Below are 27,878 nucleotides of genomic sequence, written 5' to 3' on the forward strand. Positions count from 1 at the left end.
GGCTTGTTTACTAGAGGGCATAAAATATGAAGAGCCGACAGTTGCACTCCTGGCCTACCCAGGCTCCGTGGAAGATATCATTAATCCGTCTCCTTCCCTAAGCGGATTTCCCCTCCATTTTGTGTAACAAGAGGACCGGGGTAGGAGGTGGGCCTCGCCCTCATTGGAAACAAGGAGAGACTAGGAGAGCATTCCACCCACGGGGCTGTACTAAAGGGGAACTTACCTCTATGTTTTCAAAACAAATACTTGGAAGAAGTTGAAGAAGTAGGTTTTCTGAACCCAATAACAATAACACCTTATCCTTTGACCAAACAGATTTACAATGGGAACCCTTTGGTGATGAAGATTATGAGATATATTATACACCTGACTGTAGGGGACATAATTTTATATAGGGAGGCTTAGCCAAAAATGCAACTAAATGGTACAATGAGACTTTCATACCTGTTAACAGTTCTGTACCAGGATCAGGAGAATGTATTGCTATTGGCCAAGACACAGGATCCTTACTATTACCAACAGGACCTTAGTCGAGGGCCCCCTTCACTGATTCAATTGATATTTCAAAACCTAGCGTGTCAAAGCCCATCCCATACCCATAATAGCTCTGAGACCAAATATAATCCACTCTGTGCAGATGAATTTTTCTCCAGCAACAGACCAAAGGGCCATAGTGCATATGACAGTTGGGACCCATTCATAAAATCCCGAGACCTGTTTATACAAATTACCTATACTATGGCCTGGATCCAAGGGCCTACTACCGGTGTCTTGGTACTAGGAACCGGGTTTAATTTTCTTGGCGGAAACTGGTTGTGGGGAATCCTTCCCTGCCAATGGAAAGGTATTTGCCATCCCAAGTTTATAGTTCTAAAATTCACAAGAAATGGCAGTCTCTGGAAACACTGTGAACCTAGGATCCTTTCTAGAGCAAGCATTATCACCTCCAAGCCTCAGGGTGAAACAGAATGACTGGGAAGGGTATGCCCATGATACCCCCATCCTGGAAAGACCTGGTGTTGGACCCTGTATTTTGAGGATTTTTCTGGTTTGCAGGAATACCCCTGCTAGAAAGATTAGTACTCAAGCTAACCATTCTAATACAAGAATCTTGGAAGTCTACAGTGGCAGCGATAGAAGAACAAAAAAGCCTAGATTCCTTAGGTCAGGTAGTACTACAAAACTGCGGGCGACTAGATATGATTACAGCACAAGAGGGATTGTGCCCCACGCTCAGCGAGTCCTGTGGCTTTTATGTAAATATCTCAGCTAAGGAAGAAAGCCTGTGGGTCCTCAAAAGAAACATTAAGTTGATTGATGACCTAAAGGCTCAGGTAGGGAAAGGAAGTTGGTTATCCAACTTGCTGTCCTCAACCTTCAGTTCACTCTGGACTTAGATACACCCCTTAATGGGTCCCAGTTCTGATGCTTCTTCTAGCCCTCTTGCTAGGTCCTTGTATTCTCAATGCAATAACCCATTTTATTTCTTCTTGCTTAGAAACCATAAAGCTCCAAATGATGATGAGGACTTACCACTATACAACAATAGAGGATTCCATCGGGGAACCTTGAGGAGAGTCTACACCCCTGTTCCAACAGGAAGTAGCCAGAGCAGTCATCACCCCTGTTCCCTTAGGGTTCCCTGTTGAGCAGTTAAGGCAGATGATCCCTAAGTCGGCTAAAGCAGCTTGAGGATCAACAGGAGGGAATGAGAAGGAAAATTCAGCAAATCTTCCATGTAACGCTCTGTTTAGCATTTTAATGCTTTTGTAACCTGGCTTGTTTATTGTATCAATCAACCACCAGAGATGGCACCAAAAGAAGATAGTTTAAACTGCAGACCTGACTGAGAACACAAGACACCTTACACATTCTCATCCTTGATTGGCACCCCTTAAGAAACACCTCAGTTTCATGGAAGTTCTGCCCTGCCCCATAGCTTGTGTGTATAGAAGACAGGCAAACCCTGAGTCAGGTGCTCAGCCTTTGGAGGTGACTCCGATGGGCCTTGTCTGCCTATCTGTTAATTGCTCAGTCTTGTCCGACTATTTGCGACCCCATGAACTGTAGCCCACCAGGCTCTTCAGTCCACACAATTTTCTAGGCAAGAATACTGGAGTGGGTTGCCATTTCCTTTAAGGGTAAGTCTTCCCGACCTAGGGATTGAACCTGGGCCTCCTGTACTGCAGGCAGATTCTTTACCATCTGAGCCACCAGGGAAGTCCCGCATCAGTGTAAAATAACGTCTTTTCTGATACTCCGAGTGCATGTTGCTTCCTCTTCCCATGAGCCAAATATCTACTGTAACTCTGCTATAACAAACCTACTTGTAAGCACTCCACATAATTGCACTTTTTCCTATCCAATTGCTTTTGTCTCTTTTGTCTCTATGGCAAAATCCGGAACTACTTGCTGTAGTTGTTCCGGATTTTAACCACTTGACCCAAGGATTTTAAACGTGTCCGTTACTGTCTTAGTATCAGATAGAGTGTGGACAATGGCTGTTCTTTCTCCTCCCCAGCCAAGGAACGTGGATTTAGCTTTAAGTCTTTAATTTACTTGAGCCCCTCAAGAAAACAACTGCAGTATCTAGGAAAAAAAGGTTAGTGCCATTTTAGAATTCATAACCTTGTTAATCTTTTTAGGGTATACTCTGCAAGTCAGCAGCATTTCAATGCTAGTTTACCTGAGTTCAAATGCTAGCTTTACTACTTTTTCATTTGGAATTACTTGCACAGATTCTGCTTATTTTAAAAGTTAAAATTCAGCAGACATTTAAAAATTAAACAGAAAAATCAAATTTGTGGAAGAAAATTTACTGAACACTTGGCCGGCATTTTGATATCATTGCATGGAAGGAAAGTTATGACCAACCTAGACAGCATATTGAAAAGCAGAGATATTACTTTGCCAACAAAGCTCCATCTAGCTAAGCCTATGGTTTTTCCAGTGATCATGTATGGATGTGAGAGTTGGACTCTGAAGAAAGCTGGGCGCCGAAGAATTGATGCTTTTGAACTGTGGTGTTGGAGAAAACTCTTGAGAGTCCCTTGGACTGCAAGGAGATCCAACCAGTCCATCCTAAAGAGATCAGTCCTGGGTGTTCATTGGAAGGACTGATGCTAAAGCTGAAACTCCAATACTTTGGCCACCTCATGCGAAGAGTTGACTCATTGGAAAAGATCCTGATGCTGGGAGGGATTGAGGGCAGGAGGAGAAGGGGACAACAGAGGATGAGATGGCTGGATGGACTCTATGGACATGAGTTTGAGTGAACTGTGGGAGTTGTTGATGGACAGGGAGGCCTGGCGTGCTGATTCATGGGGTTGCAAAGAGTCAGACACGATTGAGCGACTGAACTAAAACATCTGTTATATTAGGGGAGTGACTTAGGTGGGCCTGGGGACAAATGAGGATGTTTAATGTATAGATTGTATCTTTTGAATGACTGTTGCAAGGTCTTCAATCAAAAAGAGTTTTTCTTTCCCAGGTGCACAGAGTGATGTTACACCACAAGCTGAAGTTTATAGCTAATGCTGTTGGAGTCTAAAATTTGGGTTTGTTATAAAGACTATCAAAGAAGAGGAAGAGTAAGTCAGGGTGAATTTTTCAGACTTCAAATTTAGTGGTAGCCTTTTCAGTTGTCCTAGTAGATGTGAGTCACTGCTCAATGAGTATTTTCAAGGATTTAACACAACAGTGGGAAGCTGGTATGGAGATTTGAAAAGGCACCCCAGGCTTGGTTGCAGGAAAGCTAGAAGCCTGAGACTGTCCATGTACCTTAGTAGAGGGCACAAAGGAACATATTTGGACCATCATGTTTAGCATGTCACATATGCCAAAACAGAATGAGTTGATGTCTTGTACTTTGTTAGATGCCATCAGTTAGTTCAGTTCAGTCACTCGGTCGTGTCCGACTCTTTGCAACCCCATGGACTGCAGCAGGCCCGGCTTCCCTGTCCATAACCAACTCCTGGAGCTTTTGTGCTTTTTTTTTTTTTTTTTTAAAGTCCTCACTAATATATACATATGGTTGTGGCTGATACTGTGTTGGAAGGAAAAATGAGACTTCAGAGTAATATTTCAAGTCTCAGTTCAGTTCAGCAGCTCAGTTGTGTCTGACTCTTTGTGACCCCATGGACTGCAGCATGCCAGGCTTCCCTGTCCATCACCAATTCCCAGAGCCTACTCAAACTCATCTCCACCATCGCATCAGTGATGCCATCCAGCCATCTAACCCTCTGTTGTCCCCTTCTCTCCTGCCTTCAATCTTTCCCAGAATCAGGGTCTTTTCCAATGAGTCAGTTCTTCGCATCAGGTGGCCAAGTCTAGACAGGTTCTTTAAGAAATAATACCAGTTGAAAACAATCACATTTATACACAACTTCTCTCAGCCTATCTCTGTTCTAACGCTTTGTTTACAATGGCTAAATTAAATCCTTATTAGAGTTCCATCATTACTATCATTACCCAGTTTTACAGATGTAGAAAACAAATGTAAAGTTATATGGTCACACAGCTCATAACCTATAGGGAAAGTTAAATAATTTTCCCTCTACCCTTCTGAGTTCTTAAACCCCTGAAATAAAAGATTAACAAGAGAAAAACAAACAGAAGTAACATGTAGCCCTTATGTATACGTGGGAGTTATCTGGGGAAAAATGAGTAACTCCTGAAGGTAGCTTAAAATTCCAACTTAAATACCATCTTTATAGGGAAAATGAGTGAGAGGTGGTGCGTAAGCCTAATAGGGGTGAGTAAATGATTTTTAGGAAAGATGAATGGACCTTAAGAGAATAGATGGGGAGAAACAATAGTGATAAAATTAGATTATGTTTAAAGCAGGATAATAAAGTTTCTAGACATAAAATTCTCTCTCTGCTCATTGGGGCCACTACCCCTCTTTAGTGTACATTGTGCACATTATAGCAGTACATTGACCAAATCTAAAGAGCTGCTTGACTGAAAAGAGCAATTTTCTCCTGGTGCCAGCAAGGTACCTTCTTAGAAGATAACACTCTTTTCTCAATCCTGTAAGGAACTGCAATGCCTCTTATACATGTGGGTCTGGACTATGTAGTCTGTCAATAGTAACTTTAAGATATAACTCTTTGTCTTAAGAATATACTATGTTTTGAACTCTAACAAGCAGAACAGTCCTCAGAGCTTTCTGAAAGACTGTCTCCCAGGTGATATTCCTTGGGTTGGCTCTAATAAAGTCCTATTTTCTTTCTCAGATTGACCGTTTTCATGGACAATAGTTTGTGACAAGGTTTGTGTGGGTGTGGTAAAGTGTCACTCTTCCCTAGTTAGTGAAACTCTTTGGGGAGGGATTTATTGAGTTCTTTTTGTCTGTCTTTAGGTACCTAATGGGAGTTCAGAGAAATCCTCTATGCATTTGCTGTTTTTCTGCTACAGCTCAAAATAATCAACATACTTATAGGAGAGGAAAAATAACTTTCCTTCTACCCTTCTAAATTCTTAGCTGAAAAAGTAGGTTAACATGAGAAAAACAGTTTAATAACATGTACACTTCACACATGCATAAGAGATACCTAGAAAAACTGAGTAAAACTGCAAGTTTGTCCAAGACCCCACTTTTAATGTCTCCCACTAAAGACACAAGAAGTAGGAGGAGCTAGTTATGAGAGGTTACCAGGAAAGCAAACAAGAGTAAGGTTATTACACAGAATTAAGTCCAGGGTCTTCTCATTGATGAGATTCTCTGGTGATCCAGTTACCCTATCTTCCTGGTACAGAGAGAAAGACATTCATTAAAATTCCCTTTATAAATGTAAGTGTCCCTCACAAAAGAGTAAATTCTCACAAATAAAAGTAAATTCTACTCTATGTCTGGTATTTAAAAAAAAAAAAAAAACAGCTCAAAAATAGCATATGAAGGGTGAGAGTCATATTCTGCTACCATTCACAACTAACAGTCACCTTCTCTTGAATGAGAAAGTATAGTATTTGCAAAAAAAAAAAATAAGTCCTTACTAAAATTCTCAGTCGAAAATATAAACAGACTCAGATTCAAAGACCAAAGGGAGCAAAACAATCCAGAGTAACATTTAACAGATGCATTATACTAGGTTCTCTCCCTTTCACAGACACTGGATCCAGAAAGGGGCGGAGCCAAGGGAGTGGTTTCAGAGCGTCTTTTCCCGCCCGCGCGTTCAGTTCTCAATGAGGTCCGACTACAGCTTATAATTACTCTTGACCAAGCGGTGATACCACTGCTGTACCGCACACGCTTGCAACACTTCAGGTAGCATGTCTGGACGGGGCAAAGGCGGCAAAGGCCTTGGGAAAGGAGGCGCTAAGCGCCACCGCAAGGTTCTGCGCGACAATATCCAGGGTATCACCAAGCCCGCCATCCGTCGCCTGGCTCGTCGTGGTGGTGTGAAGCGCATCTCCGGGCTCATCTACGAGGAGACCCGTGGGGTGCTGAAGGTGTTTCTGGAAAATGTGATCCGAGACGCGGTCACCTACACGGAGCACGCCAAACGCAAGACTGTAACCGCCATGGACGTGGTTTACGCGCTCAAACGCCAGGGCCGCACCCTCTATGGTTTCGGCGGCTAAAGCTTCATCCAGTACGTTTATTTTAAAGGCCCTTTTCAGGGCCGCCCACTTTCTCTCAGAAAGGGCTGTGCTCAATTTGTACTTGGATTAGAAATGTATTCTCTTTTAATGCTAAAGTAGTTTTTCTGTGCGGTCTCTCTACCGTTACACTTTATCTAATCTTTCTTCATATGCGAAGAGTAGCGGTGCCTTCGGTCAATAGGGCAGTAAAATTGTTTGGCTTAGTATGCGGCGGAAGTCCCGGTGCCCTGTTTGAGAACTTCAAGCCCCAGCGTCAACCGCTCTAGTGGGAAGGATCCTGCCTACCCCCAAATCGTCTGTAAAAGGACTATCAACTACAGGCCAAAGTTTTTGTCGAAGAGGCAAAACTGTACATGTGTGTGTGCTCAGTCGAGGCCGACTCAGCTTGCCAGGCTCCTCTGTCCTTCGAATTTTCCAGGCAAGAATACTGGAGTGGGTTGCCATTTCCTACTCCAGGGGATCTTCTCGACTCGGATCAAACCCGCGTCTCTTGCGTCTCACGCATTGGCAGGCAGCTTCTTTAGCACTGCGCCACCTGGGAAACCCAAAGTATTTAATAAGTATTTGTGCAAATTGCCAGAAACTGCTGGGGTGCTGCTGGTCGCTGACAAGCCAGATGAATTAAATACATCGCCGGAAAGAACCTGGGTGTTAGTGTTTGCAGTAAGCGACGCCAGTAGCTGCGCTCTCATCTCTGCAGCCCCACCACCTCCTTGTCCTCCTCCGGGTCGCACCCCAAACCTCCGTACTTATAGAGTTTGGGCCATCCATCATGCTGAGTGCCGTGACCCCTCGTAAACCCAGTGGTCTTGGTTTTTGAAGTGTCTTGGCATTGCTGATTTTCATCCTCAGGCTGGAGGCCTCTGGCTAAACAGTTTGTAAATTTCCATTTACTATATTAAGCGATTCTGTTCTGAACACTTAGGCCTCTAGCAGGGCCTTTGAGATTGTAGGCAGACGCTTCCTCCTCCCTCCCTCTTAAGTGGCTCTCTTGCACTTTCAGCTTCATTCCAGTTGGTCTCTCTCTGTACTCTGCTGTAAATTATACTTTAAAATGAAACTTTCAAAGATGACAATATGGTCACAGAAGTTTTTTTGACGTGTGTCTTCAAATTGATAAACCAGCCGACTGACTGAATAATCAGCCTCCTTGATTTTTTGTTTGAGACGTGTATTGATGACTGCTCTAGGAAACACTGCTGCCTCGTCATTCTGCTAACACCTGTCTCTTGACCCTAGAGGAGATACTGACTAGGCAGTTGAGAAAGTGAGATTCTTAATTTCAGGTGAGACTTCTGGACTAGAGAAAAAAACTGGGGACTCATCAACATATAAATGATCAGACTGGATGAGAGCACTAAGAACTTAAATATGTTTTATAGCAGCACGTTGTTTGTAAATGAGAGGAACCAATATAAATTGTCATCAAAACGAACCAGATAAAATATCTATATCCATAAAATGGTGTCTTAGTTCAGGCTGATACAATAAAAATACCGTGGACCGTGTGCTTTAACAACAAATATTTCTCAGAGTTCTGGAGACTGAAGTCCAGCATCAAGGTGTTAGGCAGATCGGGTGTGTGATGAGGACCCATTTCCTACTTCATAGGCTGCTGTCTTCCTACTGTCTTCACGTGGCAGAGTTCAATGAATGCAGGCATGAATGTTCTACACAAGGACACAGGCCCTCTCCCAACCTCAGGCCCACCATAGTGCTGCTATGATTGATTCCCTAGCTATAATTCTTTGACTTGTCACTGCCTGAATCAATCAGCATGACAGGTTTTCTCTGGCTCTTAGGAATGATGCAGGAGTGGTGTATCAGGCAGCATTATCTTTGTTCTGAACCAGGACTTCAGGAATGTTAGGTCTGAGAAAGGTTCATACCTTTGTACCCAGGTAGTGGGTATGACTAAAATGAGTGTAATACAATCTATAAGTCTTATGAACTAAAAAAAGATAGGCCAACCATAAAAGAAGGTGGTCTATGGAGCAGCCACCCTTCCCTTCAGTGTAGGAAATCTGTATCCACATATTTTATTACATATCTGAATGGAGGACAGGAAATTCTAATTTGCTTACTGGTGTACCCCAATGCTTAAACAATATCTGGCACATTACACAAAATCAACACATATGTCCTGAAGGGCACCAGGATTACATTACTCTCCCAACCAGGCCCATTTTAGCTCCTCTCGTCATCCAAATTGCAGCTTTGAACCCTCCCCATTGTCAGTTTAAATTAAGGCAGGCTAGGTAATTATATCATTCCCCTCCAAGTCTGGAAGGACAGTTATCAGGTGGGAAACAGGCTGAAAAAAACTAGGGGAAATATTAGAACTAACATACTGAGGCTGAAATCAGCCAGCCCTCTAAAAAAATGATACAAAAAAGAACCCAGTGATAGAGGCATTTGTTGAATACCTTTTAGATGGGAATACTGTTTCCCTACTGCTGCTGCTGCTAAGTCGCTTCAGTCGTGTCCGACTCTGTGCGACCCCATAGATGGAAGCTCACCAGGCTCCCCCGTCCTTGGGATTCTCCAGGCAAGAACACTGGAGTGGGTTGCCATTTCTTTCTCCAATGCATGAAAGTGAAAAGTGAAAGTGAAGTCGCTCAATCATGTCTGACTCTTAGCGACCCCATGGACTGCAGCCTACTGGCTCCTCCATCCATGGGATTTTCCAGGCAAGAGTACTGGAGTGGGGTGCCATTACTAGCCAACCTCAAGTGAATTCACGTCCCTTCAGTTGATATGCTACTGGAACATATAATTGTACGAGATTTTCTTGCTTAAAAACTTTCTGTGACTACAACTACAGGCCAAGCATAGACCAAGGAGGCCATACTGTAGCAAGAGAACATCTTCACAGACCAACAGGCCTACCCTATAATCTTCATCTCCTGCTACCCTGCCTGGAGATTATATATATATATATATAAAATAAGATTTTTTGAGATATAATCTACATATCATAAAATTTCATCCACTTTTTTTAGTGTACAAACAATAAATTTTAGTATATTTACTTAGTTGTACAACCATCACTACAGTCTATTTAATTTTAGAATATTTCTATCACCCTAATTTCCATTTCTCTGTGATGGAAGGCAAACATGTATGGCTTACTGCTGAGCGCTGTGTTGACACAGAGGGAAGGGCGTTTTCTTCATAACTTCTTCTGAACTAAATGCCTGGGTTTCCCGGCGGTCTGAAGCCGGCTTTTTTTGCACACCATTTCAGATTTTTTTAATCGAGACAAATCACCCCATCAGTGGCGGTAATTTCAGTACTGTTCTCAGGACATGACCGACTCAGATGTCTCCGTCTGTTTCATAACCCGTAAAAAACACAAATTTACTAAACCCGGGCTTTGCCTTTTCTCGCCCGATTTCCCACCCCCTATTTAGGTCGCCTCGGGTAAAGCACAGATCAGTTCTGACGGGCTGACAACTCATGGGTGGAGCGTGGCGACCTAAAGTTTTTCGTAGTTTTTTTCCACTTATAATTAAATCTTCGCCGCTACCTGTCCAGTGCAAGAGAGCAAATGATTCCGTATGTATATACAGATTGCCAAACCCCGCAGTGTTTTCTGGTTCAGAGCTAGTGTTCAACTATAGCACCTGGCTATTTCTCGGCTAATAGTTACAGCTTTTTTTAGAGTAGTTGGGTGGCCCTGAAAAGGGCCTTTGGTTGAAATCAAGCTCCTGAGAGCAAACTGGAAAGCTTAACCGCCAAAGCCGTAGAGAGTACGGCCCTGGCGCTTGAGAGCGTAGACCACGTCCATAGCGGTGACCGTCTTCCGCTTGGCATGCTCGGTGTAGGTGACCGCGTCCCGGATCACGTTCTCCAGAAACACTTTCAGGACCCCGCGGGTCTCTTCGTAGATGAGCCCAGAGATGCGCTTCACACCACCACGACGAGCCAGGCGGCGGATAGCAGGTTTAGTGATGCCCTGGATGTTGTCGCGCAGAACCTTACGGTGGCGCTTAGCGCCGCCTTTCCCCAGACCTTTGCCGCCTTTGCCGCGTCCAGACATGGTTTCACAAAAAGTAAACCAACAGCAACTGACGAGTAAGCGGAGAACCGATTCTTATATACCTACTCCCTCCGCCCCTCCCCGCACTGAGGGCTCGGAAATCGCGCAAGCCGGAAGTGTGACGCCATCAATCCCCGCCCTTAATTCCTCCTCCAAGCCCCGGGAACAGGAGCCAAAGGAACTGAAGGGCCGGAAGGGAGAGGCGGATCGGGTTGGCTAAGCGGGCTGAGCTCAGTTTGACCAATAGTCTTTCGTTGCTTGGCTTGCAGGGGCTGCACTGTTTTAACTAAAGTACTTAGAGGAAGCAGGCTTACAGCAGACATATTCCAAATATCCTAAGTATAACAAATACTTTAAAGGGTGAAAACTTATTATCAATAAATTTTCGTAATCGTGTCAAGATCAGAGATAGAAATGTAAAAATGGTTATACTATCCTGACGTTCAAAAGGCCCTGTTATAAAAACGTTCTGCAAATGTCAATCACTCTTCATGCCTCCGAAACCCTGGTTCTTCATTAAGATATGGAATAACAGTACTAAACACAAAGGGCCAGTTTGTTCGCATATGCAGGGAATATTGAAAAAAAAAAAAAGAGCACCCATGAAAAGTGAAAGTGCCTGAGTGTTACTGATGCATATTCTTCCATCCAAAAGCAGTATATTCAACTACTTCAGTTGGTTCGTATTACAGCCGTTTTACTTGAAAACGTGGGTGGCTCTGAAAAGAGCCTTTGCTTGAAATCTCAGACTGGAACTTATGCTCTCTCCCCGCGGATCCGACGGGCTAGCTGGATGTCCTTGGGCATTATGGTAACGCGCTTGGCGTGAATAGCGCACAAATTGGTGTCCTCGAAAAGACCCACCAGATAGGCTTCACATGCCTCCTGCAGTGCCATCACCGCCGAACTCTGAAAGCGCAAGTCAGTCTTGAAATCCTGGGCAATCTCACGCACAAGGCGTTGAAATGGCAGTTTACGGATAAGAAGCTCTGTGGACTTTTGGTAGCGGCGGATCTCGCGCAGGGCCACCGTGCCAGGACGGTAGCGGTGAGGCTTTTTTACGCCGCCGGTGGCCGGTGCACTCTTGCGAGCCGCCTTGGTGGCTAGCTGCTTGCGTGGCGCTTTGCCGCCAGTGGATTTACGGGCAGTTTGCTTTGTACGGGCCATAACAAACAAGTAACTTCGAAGCAGACGTGCCTTATACTAGCTCAAATAAGTCGCCCAGCAGTTTTGCTTGTATTTATAGTACCCAAGGGGTAGTGATTGGGCGGGAGAAAAGTTTGAATATTACGTTACAGGTTCTGATTTGTCTAGCTTTAAACTTTCCAAAAAGCGTGCAGTTTCATTGGCCGCCTCCTTCTATCCTCGGCTCTTTTCAACTTATTTTTTTTAACTTTTGTTCTTTCCCACACACGATTTTCTGTAAATGCAATGCTTTGGGCGTTACCTTTTCGGAAAAATAGACATTCACTTCATTGATATAATAGTAATGTAGGTTTTCTTAGTCCCCTGAGTGGTGTGGGAATTGAGGGATCTACATTCCCTGGTCGGTAACCCGATATCGGGTTAGAAATTTCTAAAGCCATTTTACAAAAAAGAGAGATCCCTCTGTAAAGCTTAAACTGACCGAGGAACTTCTTTGAAACCTACAAGATGTAACCACAAAAACAGTATAAAAAAAAAAAATTCACACTAGCGTTTCCAGAAGTATTTTCTGTAATAAGGCACTTTTTTCTTATGCTCTGACTTTACATTTGGAGCTTTCTGAAACTAGTATTTTCTAAAGTCTAGAATACACTTAGCCTGGTGCAATGCCGGGTAGACAACGGCGGGAGAAACCACAAGGGATCAGAGGAATTTCCCCATGGGAAGCAGGCGATGGACTAAACTCAGTGAATAGATTATGGACCAAAACGAAGACAATTTACTACAGCCAGTGGCTGATTTTATTTTTTTAAAAGCCAAATGTGAACCCTTATACGAAAGCGGTAATCCAGATTCTACCTTTTGATTGGTAGAGTCCATTTTACTTGGTAGCCAGTAAGAATGCATATCTAGCATCCCTCATTTGCATGGAGCAGTTCCCTTTCATTTGAAACTTGTTAAACCCATTAGACACAGGCGGCACAAATCATTCTTTAAACAAGAAATTATTACGTGCAGTAGTTCCCTTTTAAAAACTTTTGATTAGATGCCACATTTATTACTATAGGAAAAGCTTGTTTATGTCTTTCCAGAAATGCTTATTTATGAAACCTTCCTCTTGGAGGAAGATTGTATACCTGTGTTACAATTGTCCTTTAAACTAAGACGCCTAGCTCCAATTGTTCTTATCTCTTCCAAATTATTAGAAATTACGTAATGGGTTTTGTAAATACAGACTCAAGAAAACGACAGTTAAGAAAGGGTAAAGATGGGCGACTCTCGTGTCTGGACGAGCCAATGAGCGCTCAGTGGTGTCGGACTCTGCGACTCCACGGACTGTAGCCCGCCAGGGTCCTCTGTGCCTGGGATTCTCCAGGCAAGAATACTGGAGTAGGTTGCCATTCCCTGTGTCTGGAACCCTTTTATTATTGGCCACAAGGCGGAAACGAGCTCTTAGGGGTTTTTTTGAGAGTTACTGGGGGGCAATGGCAACCCACTCCAGTACTCTTGCCTGGCAAATCCCATGGACGGAGGAGCCTGGTAGGCTGCAGTCCATGGGGTCGCTGAGGGTCAGACACGACTGAGCTACTTCACTTTCACTTTTCACTTTCATGCTTTGGAGAAGGAAATGGCAACCCACTCCAGTGTTCTGGCCTGGAGAATCCCAGGGACGGGGGAGCCTGGTGAGCTGCCGTCTCTGAGGTCGCACAGAGTTGGACACTACTGAAGCGACTTAGCAGCAGCAGCAGCAGCAGGGGGAAATTCGGGTCTTTAAAACCAGTGCGGACTTGTTTGAAAACCGCAGGCACTCGCGCGGGAATGACTTGTCATTGCTTCACTCTCCCTACTGCTAGGAGATTGCCCAGGACAGAATTGTGAAAGGGGAGTTTTATTCTCTCAGTAGTTTGATTCACATTGTGAAGTCATTTTCGCATTGTTGCTGCTTTTACAGCCACAGACAAGTTAAAGGGAGAGTGCCCTAAAATATTATCTCGGGGCTGTGTTCTCTCATTTTCATACTAAAGCAACTTTGCCCCCTGCTCCCACATCCTCCCTGGGTGCAGTGCCTGTCCGGGCACAGTTTAGTCCACCCAGAGCTTACTTGATGTCTTTCGTGTGCTAGGTTTGCAGCTTGGTATATGTTATGAGGATAAAAGGCGATCCAAAATGTGTTACGTGCACTGGGCTGTGGAAATAAGTCGCAATTACAGAAATTGCGGGCTAAGCTTTCCACAGGTGCAGCTTGAGTGTCAATTGCAGTGTTAACCAATTCTTTTGTTTTCTACAATTCTCTTTTGTCCCAAATAAACGCACCCTGGTTCAGACCAAGGGCATCCGCGTCTCAGGTCTTTACCACACATACTCAGCGTTGCCAGGAAAGAAAGTGGCATTAATGAGAACTTTTCCCAAACCTGCAGACCAGGCCTACATACTCTCGCTTTCCGCTCTCCCTTTCAGTCATTCAAGATGTAACCTTTTGAATTGATTGCAGATTAGAAACTGATATCCCTTGCCAGTGCTTCCTAGAGGCGAGGTTTCAGGTGAAACTCCTTAGATTCTTACGCAATTGCCTTATTTAAAGGTCTTCCTCCCACCCCCAAAAGGAAAACAAAAACAAAAAAACCTGCTTTTTTTTAAAAGTCGCACCCTCTGATGGTAATGGCCCGGACCCTTCCCTGCGGAGTGGATTATTTCCGTCTCCACTGGGCGACCGTCGTCAGGGTGAGGGGTGGAAAAGGATGCTGTCTGGGTGCCTCGGTGCAAGCGGTAGGAAAGCAGGACCATAGGCCCCAGCGGCCTGCCGCTGCCTTGCGAGACCCAGTTGGGAGGGCAGGGGGCGGGGGGCGGGCGCCAGCGCTCACCAATCACAGCGCGGCCCCGCCCTATAAATATCGCGCGCTGGAGCAACCCGCGTCTTACTGCCTCGTTGGGTCTAGCGGTTTACTAAGTTTTTCCTTATTTCCGCCATGTCCGAAGTCGCGCTCCCAGCTCCAGCTGCTTCCACTTCCCCTGAGAAACCTTCAGCTGGCAAGAAGGCGAAGAAGCCTGCTAAGGCTGCAGCAGCCGCCAAGAAAAAACCCGCGGGCCCTTCAGTTTCGGAGCTGATTGTGCAAGCTGTTTCCTCCTCCAAGGAGCGCAGCGGTGTGTCCCTGGCCGCGCTGAAGAAGGCGCTGGCGGCCGCTGGCTACGATGTGGAAAAGAATAACAGCCGCATCAAGCTGGGTCTTAAGAGCCTAGTGGGCAAAGGCACCCTGGTGCAGACCAAGGGCACCGGCGCCTCGGGTTCTTTCAAGCTCAACAAGAAAGTAGCCTCCGTGGATGCCAAGCCCACCGCCACAAAGGTGGCAACGAAAACCAAGGTAACAAGCGCTTCTAAGAAGCCCAAGAAGGCCTCTGGGGCGGCTGCTGCTAAGAAAAGTGTCAAGACTCCAAAAAAAGCTAGAAAGTCTGTGTTGACAAAGAAGTCCTCTAAGAGTCCTAAGAAGCCTAAGGCTGTGAAGCCTAAGAAAGTAGCCAAGAGCCCTGCCAAAGCCAAGGCTGTGAAACCAAAAGGGGCCAAAGTGAAGGTAACCAAGCCAAAGACCGCTGCCAAACCCAAGAAGGCAGCACCCAAGAAGAAGTAAGAGTTCCGGTTGGAAGCTGCTTCCAATAAACCAACGGCTCTTTTAAGAGCCACCAACTTATTTCAGAGAAAGAGCTTTATTACCACACAACTTTGTTTTTCTTTTTTTGCCCTCATGCAAATACAGTATGTGCAAGCCACTCTTAGTTCTACATTAGAATCTTTTTGAGGCTAAGTCAAACTCACGCTGTGGGGTTAGAAGCTTGTGGTTTTGGCCTTAGACTATTTCCCTAGTCCCATTTTAACCTGAAGCTTACATTTGTAATTGTATGTCAGAAACAAGCGGGGAAACTTTGGGGGCCTACCCCATAATAGTCCTCAGCTGCACGATTGAGGGCTGGGTCCGTGTACCATGTGCTCATTTGTCTATTAAAGATTTCTCTGGTTATCTGAGATCAAAGCTGGGACATAGGTTCTTGGGCCATACTGCTATGGCTAAGTTGGCTTTCCCCAAAATTGGGTGGCTCTGAAATGCTTTTAAGGTGACCTTGGGAACGACAGTGATCCGCCGGCTAACCCGGCGCTCAGATTGGTGTCTTCGAGTTCACCAGGTAGGCCTTGCAAGCCTCAGGCTGCGCCATCGAGGCCAGGCTCAGCCGACTTATCCCGGGGCCATTTGCAGGTTGTCAGCTAGTTTCCCGCCAGGGTCACGAGAACTTGGCTGCCCTGGAATTTGGGAGCTAAAGCCCAAAAGCTCTTACCGGGTTTCTCTGTTCCTGGAATCAGAACTGCCCAGATTGGATAATAATTGAAATTTCCATTCTGTGCCTAACTAGAGAGTATTTCTCCACGTGCAGGGTTTTCAACTCTGGTGTGCTACACCACGTTAAATATTGATATTTGGGGACACTTTTATAAAATTGGCTCTGAAAGCTTTCGAAGTTTTAATTTTGGAATTCAGTTTAATTACTACTTTTTTTCACATCCAAGGTGAAAAAACACAATACCATATGTTGAGCTCGGTTTACTCACTCAAACTTAACGAAACTCAATTAGTTGTAAAACTTTACATAAAACGGTGCAAATTTTTTTAATGTGAATACCAACCATTTTTTTTGTACTGCATTTGCTAAGAATTTCCATAGTAAATTTGAATAATATTTTTAGCAGTCAGCCCTTTTTAGTTCTCGGTTTTAATTAACATGGTATTAAGTTTTGTCCTTTAACATGTTATTAATTTTTTGTATCTCCATTATATTTAAATGGTTCCCTTCAATTGTTTTCTACTTTTTTAAATTAAATGGCAGCTATACTTTCTTCTAGTGGAGGTGATGGAATTCCAGTTGAGCTCTTTCAAATCCTGAAAGATGATGCTGTGAAAGTGCTGCACTCAATATGCCAGCAAATTTGGAAAACTCAGCAGTGGCCACAGGACTGGAAAAGGGCAGTTTTCATTCCAATCCCAAAGAAAGGCAATGCCAAAGAATGCTCAAACTACCGCACAATTGCACTCATCTCACATGCTAGTAAAGTAATGCTCAAAATTCTCCAAGCCAGGCTTCAGCAATATGTGAACCGTGACCTTCCTGATGTTCAAGCTGGTTTTAGAAAAGGCAGAGGAACCAGAGATCAAATTGCCAACATCTGCTGGATCGTGGAAAAAGCAAGAGAATTCCAGAAAAACATCTATTTCTGCTTTATTGACTATGCCAAAGCCTTTGACTGTGTGGATCACAATAAACTGTGGAAAATTCTGAAAGAGATGGGAATGCCAGACCACATGATCTGCCTCTTGAGAAATTTGTATGCAGGTCAGGAAGCAACAGTTAGAACTGGACATGGAACAACAGACTGGTTCCAAATATGAAAAGGAGTACATCAAGGCTGTGTATTGTCACCCTGCTTATTTAACTTCTATGCAGAGTACATCATGAGAAACGCTGGACTGGAAGAAGCACAAGCTGGGATCAAGATTGCCAGGAGAAATATCAATAACCTCGGATATGCAGGTTATTGCATATATATATATGTGCATATAACCCTTATGGCAGAAAGTGAAGAGGAACTCAAAAGCCTCTTGATGAAAGTGAAAGTGGAGAGTGAAAAAGTTGGCTTAAAGCTCAACATTCAGAAAACGAAGATCATGGCATCTGGTCCCATCACTTCATGAGAAATAGATGGGGAAACAGTGGAAACAGTGTCAGACTTTATTTTGGGGGGCTCCAAAATCACTGCAGATTGTGACTGCAGCCATGAAATTAAAAGACGCTTACTCTTTGGAAGGAAAGTTATGACCAACCTAGATAGCATATTCAAAAGCAGAGACATTACTTTGCCAACAAAGGTCCGTCTAGTCAAGGCCATGGTTTTTCCTGTGGTCATGTATGGATGTGAGAGTTGGACTGTGAAGAAGGCTGAGCACAGAAGAATTGGTGCTTTTCAACTGTGGTGTTGGAGAAGACTCTTGAGAGTCCCTTGGACTGCAAGGAGATCCAACCAGTCCATTCTGAAGGAGATCAGCCCTGGGATTTCTTTGGAAGGAATGATGCTAAAGCTGAACCTCCAGTACTTTGGCCACCTCATGCGAAGAGTTGACTCATTGGAAAAGACTCTGATGCTGGGAGGGATTAGGGGCAGGAAGAGAAGGGGATGACAGAGGATGAGATGGCTGGATGGCATTTATGACTCGATGGACGTGAGTCTGGGTGAACTCTGGGAGTTGTTGATGGACAGGGAGGCCTGGCATGCTGCGATTCATGGGGTTGAAAAGAGTCGGACACGACTGAGCGACTGAACTGAACTGAGACTTTCTTTCTTCATGTACTTGATATTATCATGTGGTTTTTCTCTTTTAATTTGTTCAATGCTTTCTTAAGATGTTGAACTCTCAAACTCAATGTGGCTGAAAGAATAAACTAGAAGAATGAGATGAGTTTTCCTAAAATGATCATCTATAAGAAAGAAGCAAGTGTGCTATGATGAAGCTGGGAGGGTAAATCAGAAGTTTTGTTGTGAAATTTGCAGTCTAAGAGATTTGCCAAGTGGATTAACTGGGTTTAAATGTTGCTGATAGACTAAATTGATTAGATGCCTGAGAATAGTTCCTTGGTTTAGTGGTATGGATGTCAGTAGTAGCTTTGACAGAGTAGTTTAGGGGAGGATGGAGTTGAATTAAATTGGAGCCATACATTTTGGAATCATTGGTATATGGATGGCATATAAAGTCATGACACTTGGTGAGGTCACCAAGAAGGGTGAATGAGGTGAAGAATATAAAGAACGGTAAAGGATAGAGACCTGGTCCTGACATTTTATCGTCCATAAAAATGAATCATTATTCCACCTCTTTGTGCTTCCCTTTGCTTATTTATTGTAAATTAAGCTTTTTGTGCACAAGCCAAGAGGCTTCCCTCTTGGCAAGCACAGAATGTGCCTGCAATTGTGAAGGCAGTTCCATTCTCCCAGCTGTGGAGTTCAGTATTTAAAACTGCTGCTAAACTCTCAGTTTTAAAAGAGGGAACCTAGCTCAGGGGAGAGACTATCACTGCTGCAGGAGTTCACCTTTACATGGTACAGGTTAGATTAAAACTCCTCGGCAGGTATTCAGTACATGCTGATTCTTTCTGTCTCCATCCTGAGTTTCCAGTCAGTTTCTCTCCATCTTAGAAGCCCCCTTTTATGAGCCCACAATCATCTCTCATTCTGTCAATACATCTTCACCAATAAACCAGAAGCTTTCTCAAATGTAGCCAGAGCACCTCAAACCTGTTCCTTCCATAAGGAAGATTTTTAAAAGGTAGAACTCAGAAAGAGATTTTCAGCTAAAGGGGGCCTTCCTAAAGACAACAAGCCGATACTTCCAGAATTCAAGTGAAACAAGGGTGATATTAAAATGTCAGGGTGCAGGACTTCAAGAGCACCTTCAAGAGGACCCCCAAAGGGATGTATTCACTTAGAACAAGGAGAGAAGAAATTATGGAATAAGAATCTTGTGTGTTCTCAGAGTTGTCCAGCAGAGGGAGGCCTCTGGCTGATGGTAGGCTAACAACAGAGAAGGTGGAAATTGGAGGCCTTTAATAACCATCATGTTCCCTACTTCTAAGTGACTAGAAACAGGGTTACCCATTAAAAGTTTTTTTTTTTACTAGGAAAAGGACTATATTTACTTTTGTATCAAATTTATTTAGAATTTTCTATCAAATCCTAATTTTAAAAACTTTTAAATGTGTTCTTACACTTGTTATCAGATAGGACACATTTAAGTTTCAACTGATTTGAAGGTTTGTAACTTAGCATATTAAAAAGCAGAGATATCACTTTGCCTACAAAGATCCGTCTAGTCAAGGCTATGGTTTTTCCAGTAGTCATGTATGGATGTAAGAGTTGGACTATAAAGAAAGCTGAGCGCCGAAGAATTGATGCTTTTGAACTGTGGTATTGGAGAAGACTCCTGAGAGTTCCTTAATGCAAGGAGATACGACCAGTCCATCCTAAAGGAAATCAGTCCTGAATATTCATTGGAAGGACTGATGTTGAAGCTGAAACTCCAATACTTTGGCCACTTGATGCAAAGAGCTGACTCATTTGAAAAGCTCCTGATGCTGGGAAAGATTGAAGGCAGGAGGAGAAAGGGAAGACAGGATGAGACGGTTGGATGGCATCCCCGACTCAATGGACATGAGTGTGAGTAAACTCCAGGAGTTGATGATGGACAGGGAGGCCTGGCGCTGCAGTCCATGGGGTCGCAGAGGTGGACACGACTGAGCAACTGAACTGAACATATAGTTTGGATTATTGCATGAATTACAAATGTGATGGCTAGTAGAAAGCTTACTAATCTTATGTTTCTCTGTCTTCCAGCTACTAAAACAAAACCCAGTTAAGGCCAAAACTTCATTATCTTACCTCCCATATTTCAGCAAGACATAACAATACATAGATCTGACTGCATGTTGGTGGAGTTCCTATCCATGGCTTTGGTTTTCTCTATAAAAAGGGCAAAAGTCCTGGGTAAAAGCAAGGTCTGATACTGTGGCAAAACAAATGACGAGGAAGGAGAAATCTCTGTTTGCCAAGGCAGAGCATGGGGAGGCGATTGGCTCCCAAACCCAGCAGAAATTCCAGGAGAGACCTCCTCAAAAAGCAACCTTCATCGGAGAAGGCCTGCGCCCTGCATGAAGGGATGCAGACAGAATTTCTTTCCCACACTTCACGGACCCACAGCACTGTGTATGTACTGTGATGTATGAGGGGTGTCATCCTTTGATCCTGGGGTCCCAGTGGAGAGGATAACAAGCAGACTGTGGGGAGGATCATAACCAGCAGGTGACAGTTTGGACAGTGACAGAAGGGAATAGGATGGGGATGTAAGGCTTCATCCAATTATCTGGTCTCAAGATTTCCATAGAAATGGGTCTAAGTGGTCCCAGATGTTTCTGGGAGAACTCTGCCCAGTTAGCATCACGCAACTTTCACCCTGCAACTGTATCACTCCCTGCTTCCCTTGCTTTAGCTTTTACCTGTCCAAATGGTAATCATACAGTCATAGAGCCTTGGATATGGACCTTTAAAGCTCCTTAAAGACAATGCCTTCCAACCCCTCCTGCAGCAGATAAGAAAATACAATAAAATAACTCATACAAGATGCCCAGGTAGCTAATAGCAGCTAGTAAACACTTCTAACTATAAAATTTGACATGTTTATAAGGGTTACATTAACTATAATTTTTAAGCACTGCTTATTGCGTTTGCCTAATAACCACGGGGTACAATAATATTTCAGAGAAGGCAATGGCACCCCACTCCAGTACTCTTGCCTGGAAAATCCCATGGACGGAGGAGCCTGGTAGGCTGCAGTCCATGGGGTCGCTAAGAGTCGGACATGACTGAGAGACTTCACTTTCACTTTTCTGCATTGGAGAAGGAAATGGCAACCCATTCCAGTGTTCTTGCCTGGAGAATCCCAGGGACGGGGGAGCCTGGTGGGCTGCCGTCTATGGGATCGCACAGAGTCGGACACAACTGAATCGACTTAGCAGCAGAAGCAGCACAATAATATTTAATGTGATCTGTTGGTCACTTAATCATGTCCAACTCTTTGCAATCCCATGAACTGTAGCCCACCAGGATTCTCTGTCCATTGGAATTCTCCAGGCAACAATACTGGAGAGGGTTGTCATTCCCTTCTCTGGGAGATCTTCTTGACCCAGGGATCGAACCTGAGTCTCCTGTACTTCAGGCAGATTCTTTACCATCTGAGCCACAGGGGCCCTTACAATATTTATATATCTTATTATGTGTAACATAGACTTGTAGAAGGTGTATCTGTCACAACTCCATTCTTTGATTAGGGCTCCAGGTTCATCATATTATGCACAACTGCCTAAGGATTTATGCTTATAACATTAAAAAAAAAAAATACAGAAGACATACGTGGATAGATACGGCAGGATGGGAGGGAGAGGCGGAGAAGGCAATGGGAAGGAGATGGGAGAGGGCAAACTGATAGGGGTGGGGACAACTCCAGGAGTATAGGAAGAGATTCCACACAACTAAGCCCAAAATAACCTCAGATATGCAGATGAACAGTGTCAGACTTTATTTTTGGGGGCTCCAAAATCACTGCAGATGGTGACTGCAGCCATGAAATTAAAAGACGCTTACTCCTTGGAAGGAAAGTTATGACCAACCTAGACAGCATATTCAAAAGCAGAGACATTACTTTGCCAACAAAGGCCCGTCTAGTCAAGGCCATGGTTTTTCCAGTGGTCATGTATGGATGTGAGAGTTGGACTGTGAAGAAGGCTGAGCGCAGAAGAATTGGTGCTTTTCAACTGTGGTGTTGGAGAAGACTCTTGAGAGTCCCTTGGACTGCAAGGAGATCCAACCAGTCCATTCTGAAGGAGATCAGCCCTGGGATTTCTTTGGAAGGAATGATGCTAAAGCTGAACCTCCAGTACTTTGGCCACCTCATGCGAAGAGTTGACTCATTGGAAAAGACTCTGATGCTGGGAGGGATTGGGGGCAGGAGGAGAAGGGGATGACAGCGGATGAGATGGCTGGATGGCATCACTGACTCGATGGACGTGAGTCTGGGTGAACTCCGGGAGTTGTTGATGGACAGGGAGGCCTGGCATGCTGCGATTCATGGGGTCGCAAAGAGTCGGACACAACTGAGCAACTGAACTAAACTGAAAGCCCATGAGAGACTGATGACATTAATGTGTAAATGGAATGAGTCCTAAGGCAATGGGGAGTGGTAGGGCCAGAGAGCACATACATTCTGTACCCAACTGCAAGGTGTCTGTCCTCCTTCCCAGTCCCCTACCCCTCTATATACTACCAACTAGGAAAGTTCTCAATTCTTGGTAGAAGGCATAACCATTAAAGGTCTTAGACTAGAGAATCATTCACTCATTCAACAAATATTTATCTATTTATTTACTTATTTATTTATTGGCTTGATCTTAGTTCCCCAACCAGGGATCTCACCCAGGCCCAAGGTAGTGAAAGCATCGAGTCCTAACCACTGGATCACTAGGGAATTCCCTCAACAAATATTTGCTGTATATCTACTATGAACTAAGTACTGTAACAGGAACAAAAACAAACACTCCTATTCTCTATTAAACTTAATTTCTTCATTAGTAAAATGAAGATGTTAATGCCTGATTTACCCATCATTCTAAGCCCAACCCTTTGCAACAGCAGTAAGTAACCTAAAGTTTTTTTTATCAGTTTCTCTAAATAGTCCTTCCGGTCTCTGGTAGATGCTGGCATGCCCCAAAGACCCATCCTGATGGCAATGCTCACCTCTGCACCTTCTACTGCTCTGCACTTCTACAAGGTCTCCCTTACCTGTGGAGTCTTACAGCTCTCAGCCTGCTCTCCTGGTCCTGATCTGCTTTGCCTTGCATATATATAAAGACCTTTTCCCTGGTGGCTCAAGCAGTAAAGAATCTGCCTGCAATGCAGGAGACCCAGGTTTTATCCCTGGGTCAGGAAGATCCCCCGGAGAAGGGAATGGCTACCTACTCCAGTATTCTTGCCTGGAGAATTCCAATGGACAAAGGAGCCTGGCTGGCTACACCCCATGGGGTCACAAAGAGTCAGACATGACAGAGTAACTTTCATTTCACTTTCATGACCAAGATATTATGGAAATCTAGAATTTTCCCTCAACTACACTGAGTGCTGGGAGAATAAAAGAAGATACAACTGGGACTTAAAAGTGGGTACTAGAGAAGACTTCTCTCCAAATCCTTTGGGGGTGATTGTTCTCCAGTGGTGATGCAAATGTAGCTCCTTCCAGTCTGTGGCTTGTCTCTCTTCAGGTCATGGCTCCAAGGATGCCCTGGGGATAGTCTCTGACCCACAGACTCTAAAAAAGATGGAGAACTGTGACTGGCAGTTCTGAAGGGATACACACCACTTTTGCCTACCTTCTACAAACTAATATTCAGTCATTTGACAAGAAGGGGCTAGCAGGAGTCTAACTTTGAATCCAGGAAGAAGAGGAAAGGGACCGTACTTAACAAAAGTTTAAAAATCTCTGACACAGGTGCTTTACTGATTTTCATCATCTGGCTGTGACCCATCTCCCAATCCTGCCACATCACAGAGGCCAGCATCAATTGATTGGTTTTGAGATATTAAGAAACTAATGAACCAGTACAGCACCTCAAACACAGAGCCTACTGATAAAAAGATGTACAAGCCAAATGATTTTCATGATTATGAATCACGTCAATAATAAAAGGTAGTAGCTGAGGTAATTTTTATTTTTGATCTTTATTTTTGATTTCATTGAAATCCCTTTTATACAGTAAACTACACATAATTTAAATGTACAGCTTAATGAGTTTTGACAAAAGTACATTTGCATTTACCACCACCCTAATCAAGGCTTAAAATTGTCAAGATGTTAATTTTCTCCAAGTTGATATATAGCCCAGGGAATTGCCTACAAAGAGGCACAGGGGAACTATCTAAGCTGATGGAAATGTTCTGTGTCTTGATTAAGGTGGTAACTACATATACTGGTCTATAAAACTCATTGACATATAATTAATACAGGTACATTTTATTGTGTATAAGTTATCCTTCAATAAAGTTGATTTTTTATTATATTATTGGCTGGAATGGAGGTGACAATTATTTTAAGGATAATTAAGCACAATACAACATTAAGAACTGTATAATCAACTCATTATTATATATGAAAAAAGGGGATAAACAGTAGCATGATCAATTAAAATTAAAAACAACCTCTAAATTTTATTTTAGCCTATGGTTTTAAAAGCTGCCCTCCTTAACAAAAGCTACCCTTCAACTTTCCAAGTTCCATTATTCTGGTTGTTTCACATTGTCCTCATTTATCAGCTTATCATTTATCAGCTTATCTATCAAGAAAAAGCTATCAGATAAACTCATTCATATGGGGATATAAACATATGTTAAACTTTAGTGAACACTTTAATTTCAAAAGAAAATACTGGTTAGACAAAACTAAAAACATCAATACTTAATGGTAAGACTATACTTACTGAAACAAGTAAATGGGAAGAGCTGGAGAACAGGCCCTTTCTAGATTCTCCCTTCTCTCCCTCCCCACCCCAGCACATACCCTGGGCCTTCATACAAATGGGATCACCAACTCGAACCACCTGGTCTATATTAGGGTTCCTGCTCAGCAGCTAGAGTTAGCTCTCTCTAGTGTTAGTCGCTTATTGTATCTGATTCTTTGCAACCCCACGGACTGTTGCCCACCAGGCTCCTCTATCCATGGGATTCTCCAGGCAAGAACACTGGAGTGGAGTGGGTTGCCATTCCCTTCTCCAGAGGATCTTCCTGACCCAGGGATTAAACCCAGGTCTCCTGTATTGCAGGCAGATTCTTTACCATCTGAGTCACCAGGGAAACCGTGAGGTTAAGGACTATGCTACTTGAATCCCAGGTGACATCATATTGTTATGTCCTATCTCTCACTATGCCACATCAGAGTATCTGGCAGCACTTATTAAGAGTAACTGTTGGAATCTGAAGGTTTACCACTGGGAGGGTGAAAAGGTAAACTGGATGGGAGGGAGGGGAAGGAGAGATGCACACACCTGAGGGAGGAGCACTAGGATTAGATAGGATTTAGATAAATTAGGACTTCCCTGGTGGCTCAGACGGTAAAGCATCTGTCTACAATGTGGGAGACCTGGGTTCGAGCCCTGGGTTGGGAAGATCCCCTGGAGAAGGAAAGGGCAATCCACTCTAGTACTATTGCCTGGAAAATCCCATGGACAGAGGAGCCTGGTAGGCTATAGTCTATAGGGTTGCAAAGAGTTGGACATGACTGAGCGACTTCACCTTCAGATAAATTAGACATACAGCAACAAGGAAAGATCTTACACACATGTTGAAAGGTGTTTGGGAAACATCTTAGAAACAGCATGAGATCACAGTAGCAGAGTCTGCCAGTTCTCCACACTGTGGAAGTATACAACCTAAATGTTTTTCTAAATGTTCTTCAACAGAGGGACACTGGAGCACATTATGATTTATTCTTTCAATGGGATGGGCTACACTGCCTGTATCTACATAGATAAACAAAATCAATACCACGTGGGGAAAAAGGCAAGGGACAGAAGTTTAGATATAAAAGGTCAGTGCTGCAAGACAGCATTTAATATTGCTTTAGTGAAAGTGAAAGTCACTCAATCTTGTGACTCTTTGCGACCCATGGACTTCCATGGAGTTCTCCAGGCCAGAATACTGGAGTGGGCAGCCTTTCCCTTCTCGAGAGGATCTTCACAACCCAGGGATCGAACCCAGGTCTCCCGAATTGTAGGCAGATTCTTTACCAGCTGAGTCACAAGGGAACACCCAAGGACACCAGGGAGTGCTGGATATTGCTTTGCTTGACCTTAAAACTTCATGGAAATTATGTCATATCCATCTAATCTTAGGGAAAATACTTTTTGATATTTTTAACAAAAGCAGTTACTGGGAGAATAGAACCTATCTCCAGAAGCATGGATACCCCTAAGAGAGAGAGGTGGTGTTCTTCCCTCGGCGCGTCACCTTTTTATTTCTCTAAAAACAATCTGCAGCAGTAAGTCAAATGTTAGCTTTTAAAAATCCGGGGGTTGGATACGCAGATTTCCACTACTTATTTTTTGTACTTTTCTATTTGAAGTCTTTCACAGGAAAACAAAACAAAACAGTAACTACAAAGCGCGGCTAGAAGGAACTGCAGGTTCATGGACTCCACACCAGCCTCACCCTCGCCCTCCTGCCACCCGCCCTAGGACTGTGTTTACTCATCCTACCTCTTTTCTTGCTGGCAGACCTGGGGTTTCCATCTTCGTCACCTGACGAGCCCACCTGGATCAGCTCCATTTCTAGAGTTCTCGCCCTGAGAGAGAAATGAAAAAAGAATCAGCAAAGACCCCCAAGATGCTTGCTGCGATTCCAGCCTCAGACCCTCACTTTGACTAGGGACGCGGAGTGAACTCTCAGGTGAAAGGATGCTGGATCTGAGCAAGGAATGCTGGCCAATCAGAGAAGCCGAGAAACAAGTTACGCGTGGGGTACACGTAGGGCTTGTAAAGTTAGTAGCCGGGGCAGCTGGGGCGGTAACGGTACTCGCGGCGGCCAGGGCGGGACCAGCTTTGTGGGCGGGGCTTCTGCGGTGAGCAAAGGTCGCGGGACCCCACACGGCGTGCGGGCCCTGGCTCTGAGCTGCGTTGCTTACGCTGGAGACGCTGGAATCCCGCATCGCGAGATTTCCTCTCCTTAGGTTTGTGGCGGAGTCGCGTCGCTACTGCGACGGGTTTGCCTTCACAGCGGCTCCTTACTTGCTGGTCTCTGTGCATGCGTCTCGTGAACAACCGAATTTCGGGTTTAAGAATCACAAATGAGGAAAGACGAGTCGTCCTTACCAACAAACAAAACATGGAAAACATCTTTTTAAGAAATAAACTCGTGATCTAGTTCTTTCAGAACTTTCCTGAAATACGTCACGGACAGTGGCAGGGAAAGGATATGTAACTTAAACCCCCCTCCTCTCCTCATCCTCATAGAACAGCCCCCACCCGTTCGCGAAATTCGCGGAGTCCTGGACCCCATGCAGCGGCCGGCCACCAGAAAATGTGAAAGGGCGGCCGCAGCATAAGGGCAACCCCCACGGGTCCTGCCGCACGCCCTGCTTTAGCTGGGGGAGGACCTTGAACCCCTCCTCCCTCCCAGGACCCTCATCTGGAGAGAAATGAGAGTGCTCCGTGGATTTGGGGAAAGTGGTAAAGTCATCTGTGGCTCATCTGGGGGTGTGGTGGGCCTGCGTAAGGCCAAAGAAGTGATGCCTGACGACACCTCCAGGGGAGAAGACCCTTCTGTGTTACCTGCAGAACCTCAGAATGTCAGACCTCTGCCTGAGATCCCCTCCGTTATATCTACATCCCTTTTTAACTTGGGGCAGACCAAGCTTCCCTAAGTTATTTAAAGTATCTCTAGGAATTTGCTTCAACGGTT

The 27,878-nt window shown here is 44.2% G+C and overlaps 4 protein-coding genes and 1 long non-coding RNA gene across 6 annotated transcripts in view; 2 read left to right on the plus strand and 3 right to left on the minus strand.

Annotated features, from left to right (window-relative positions):
- The window catches only part of LOC113881719, a 61,873-nt gene extending 51,174 nt beyond the window's left edge, over nucleotides 1-10,699 (minus strand). Inside the window, exons 1-2 of the mRNA XM_027524784.1 lie at nucleotides 10,366-10,699; nucleotides 6,080-6,104 (exon numbers count right to left, since the gene is read on the minus strand). Of these exons, the coding sequence (XP_027380585.1) occupies nucleotides 6,080-6,104; nucleotides 10,366-10,651 (311 nt within the window). The 5' untranslated portion in view covers nucleotides 10,652-10,699. The remainder of the gene's footprint in view (nucleotides 1-6,079; nucleotides 6,105-10,365) is intronic.
- LOC113881709 (histone H4) lies at nucleotides 6,222-8,117 on the plus strand. Its single transcript, XM_027524776.1, has one exon. The coding sequence runs from the start codon at nucleotides 6,277-6,279 to the stop codon at nucleotides 6,586-6,588; it is 312 nt and encodes a 103-aa protein (XP_027380577.1). The 5' UTR covers nucleotides 6,222-6,276; the 3' UTR covers nucleotides 6,589-8,117.
- Nucleotides 10,700-11,351: 652 nt separating the features above from the next.
- Nucleotides 11,352-11,849, minus strand: LOC113881951 (histone H3.1). Its single transcript, XM_027525073.1, has one exon. The coding sequence runs from the start codon at nucleotides 11,816-11,818 to the stop codon at nucleotides 11,408-11,410; it is 411 nt and encodes a 136-aa protein (XP_027380874.1). The 5' UTR covers nucleotides 11,819-11,849; the 3' UTR covers nucleotides 11,352-11,407.
- A 2,864-nt stretch (nucleotides 11,850-14,713) lies between these two features.
- Nucleotides 14,714-16,293, plus strand: LOC113881597 (histone H1.1). The gene has a single exon (XM_027524650.1). The coding sequence runs from the start codon at nucleotides 14,764-14,766 to the stop codon at nucleotides 15,418-15,420; it is 657 nt and encodes a 218-aa protein (XP_027380451.1). The 5' UTR covers nucleotides 14,714-14,763; the 3' UTR covers nucleotides 15,421-16,293.
- A 6,482-nt stretch (nucleotides 16,294-22,775) lies between these two features.
- On the minus strand, nucleotides 22,776-27,096 carry LOC113881883. 2 transcript variants are annotated; one of them, XR_003508194.1, is made up of 3 exons: nucleotides 26,838-26,987; nucleotides 26,678-26,763; nucleotides 22,776-23,739 (listed from the first exon to the last, which is right to left on the minus strand). It is a non-coding gene; the product is annotated as an uncharacterized LOC113881883 (long non-coding RNA). The 2 variants fall into 2 exon arrangements; XR_003508193.1 differs by having other exon boundaries at nucleotides 26,678-27,096.
- Between the last annotated feature and the right edge of the window lie 782 nt (nucleotides 27,097-27,878).

Source organism: Bos indicus x Bos taurus, chromosome 23 (assembly GCF_003369695.1).
Source record: "Bos indicus x Bos taurus breed Angus x Brahman F1 hybrid chromosome 23, Bos_hybrid_MaternalHap_v2.0, whole genome shotgun sequence".
NCBI lineage: Eukaryota > Metazoa > Chordata > Mammalia > Artiodactyla > Bovidae > Bos > Bos indicus x Bos taurus.

Excerpts from the sequence above, each read along its gene's own strand:
- LOC113881709 (XM_027524776.1), top strand. The coding sequence starts at position 6,277 with ATGTCTGGACGGGGCAAAGGCGGCAAAGGCCTTGGGAAAGGAGGCGCT.
- LOC113881951 (XM_027525073.1), bottom strand. The coding sequence starts at position 11,818 with ATGGCCCGTACAAAGCAAACTGCCCGTAAATCCACTGGCGGCAAAGCG.
- LOC113881597 (XM_027524650.1), top strand. The coding sequence starts at position 14,764 with ATGTCCGAAGTCGCGCTCCCAGCTCCAGCTGCTTCCACTTCCCCTGAG.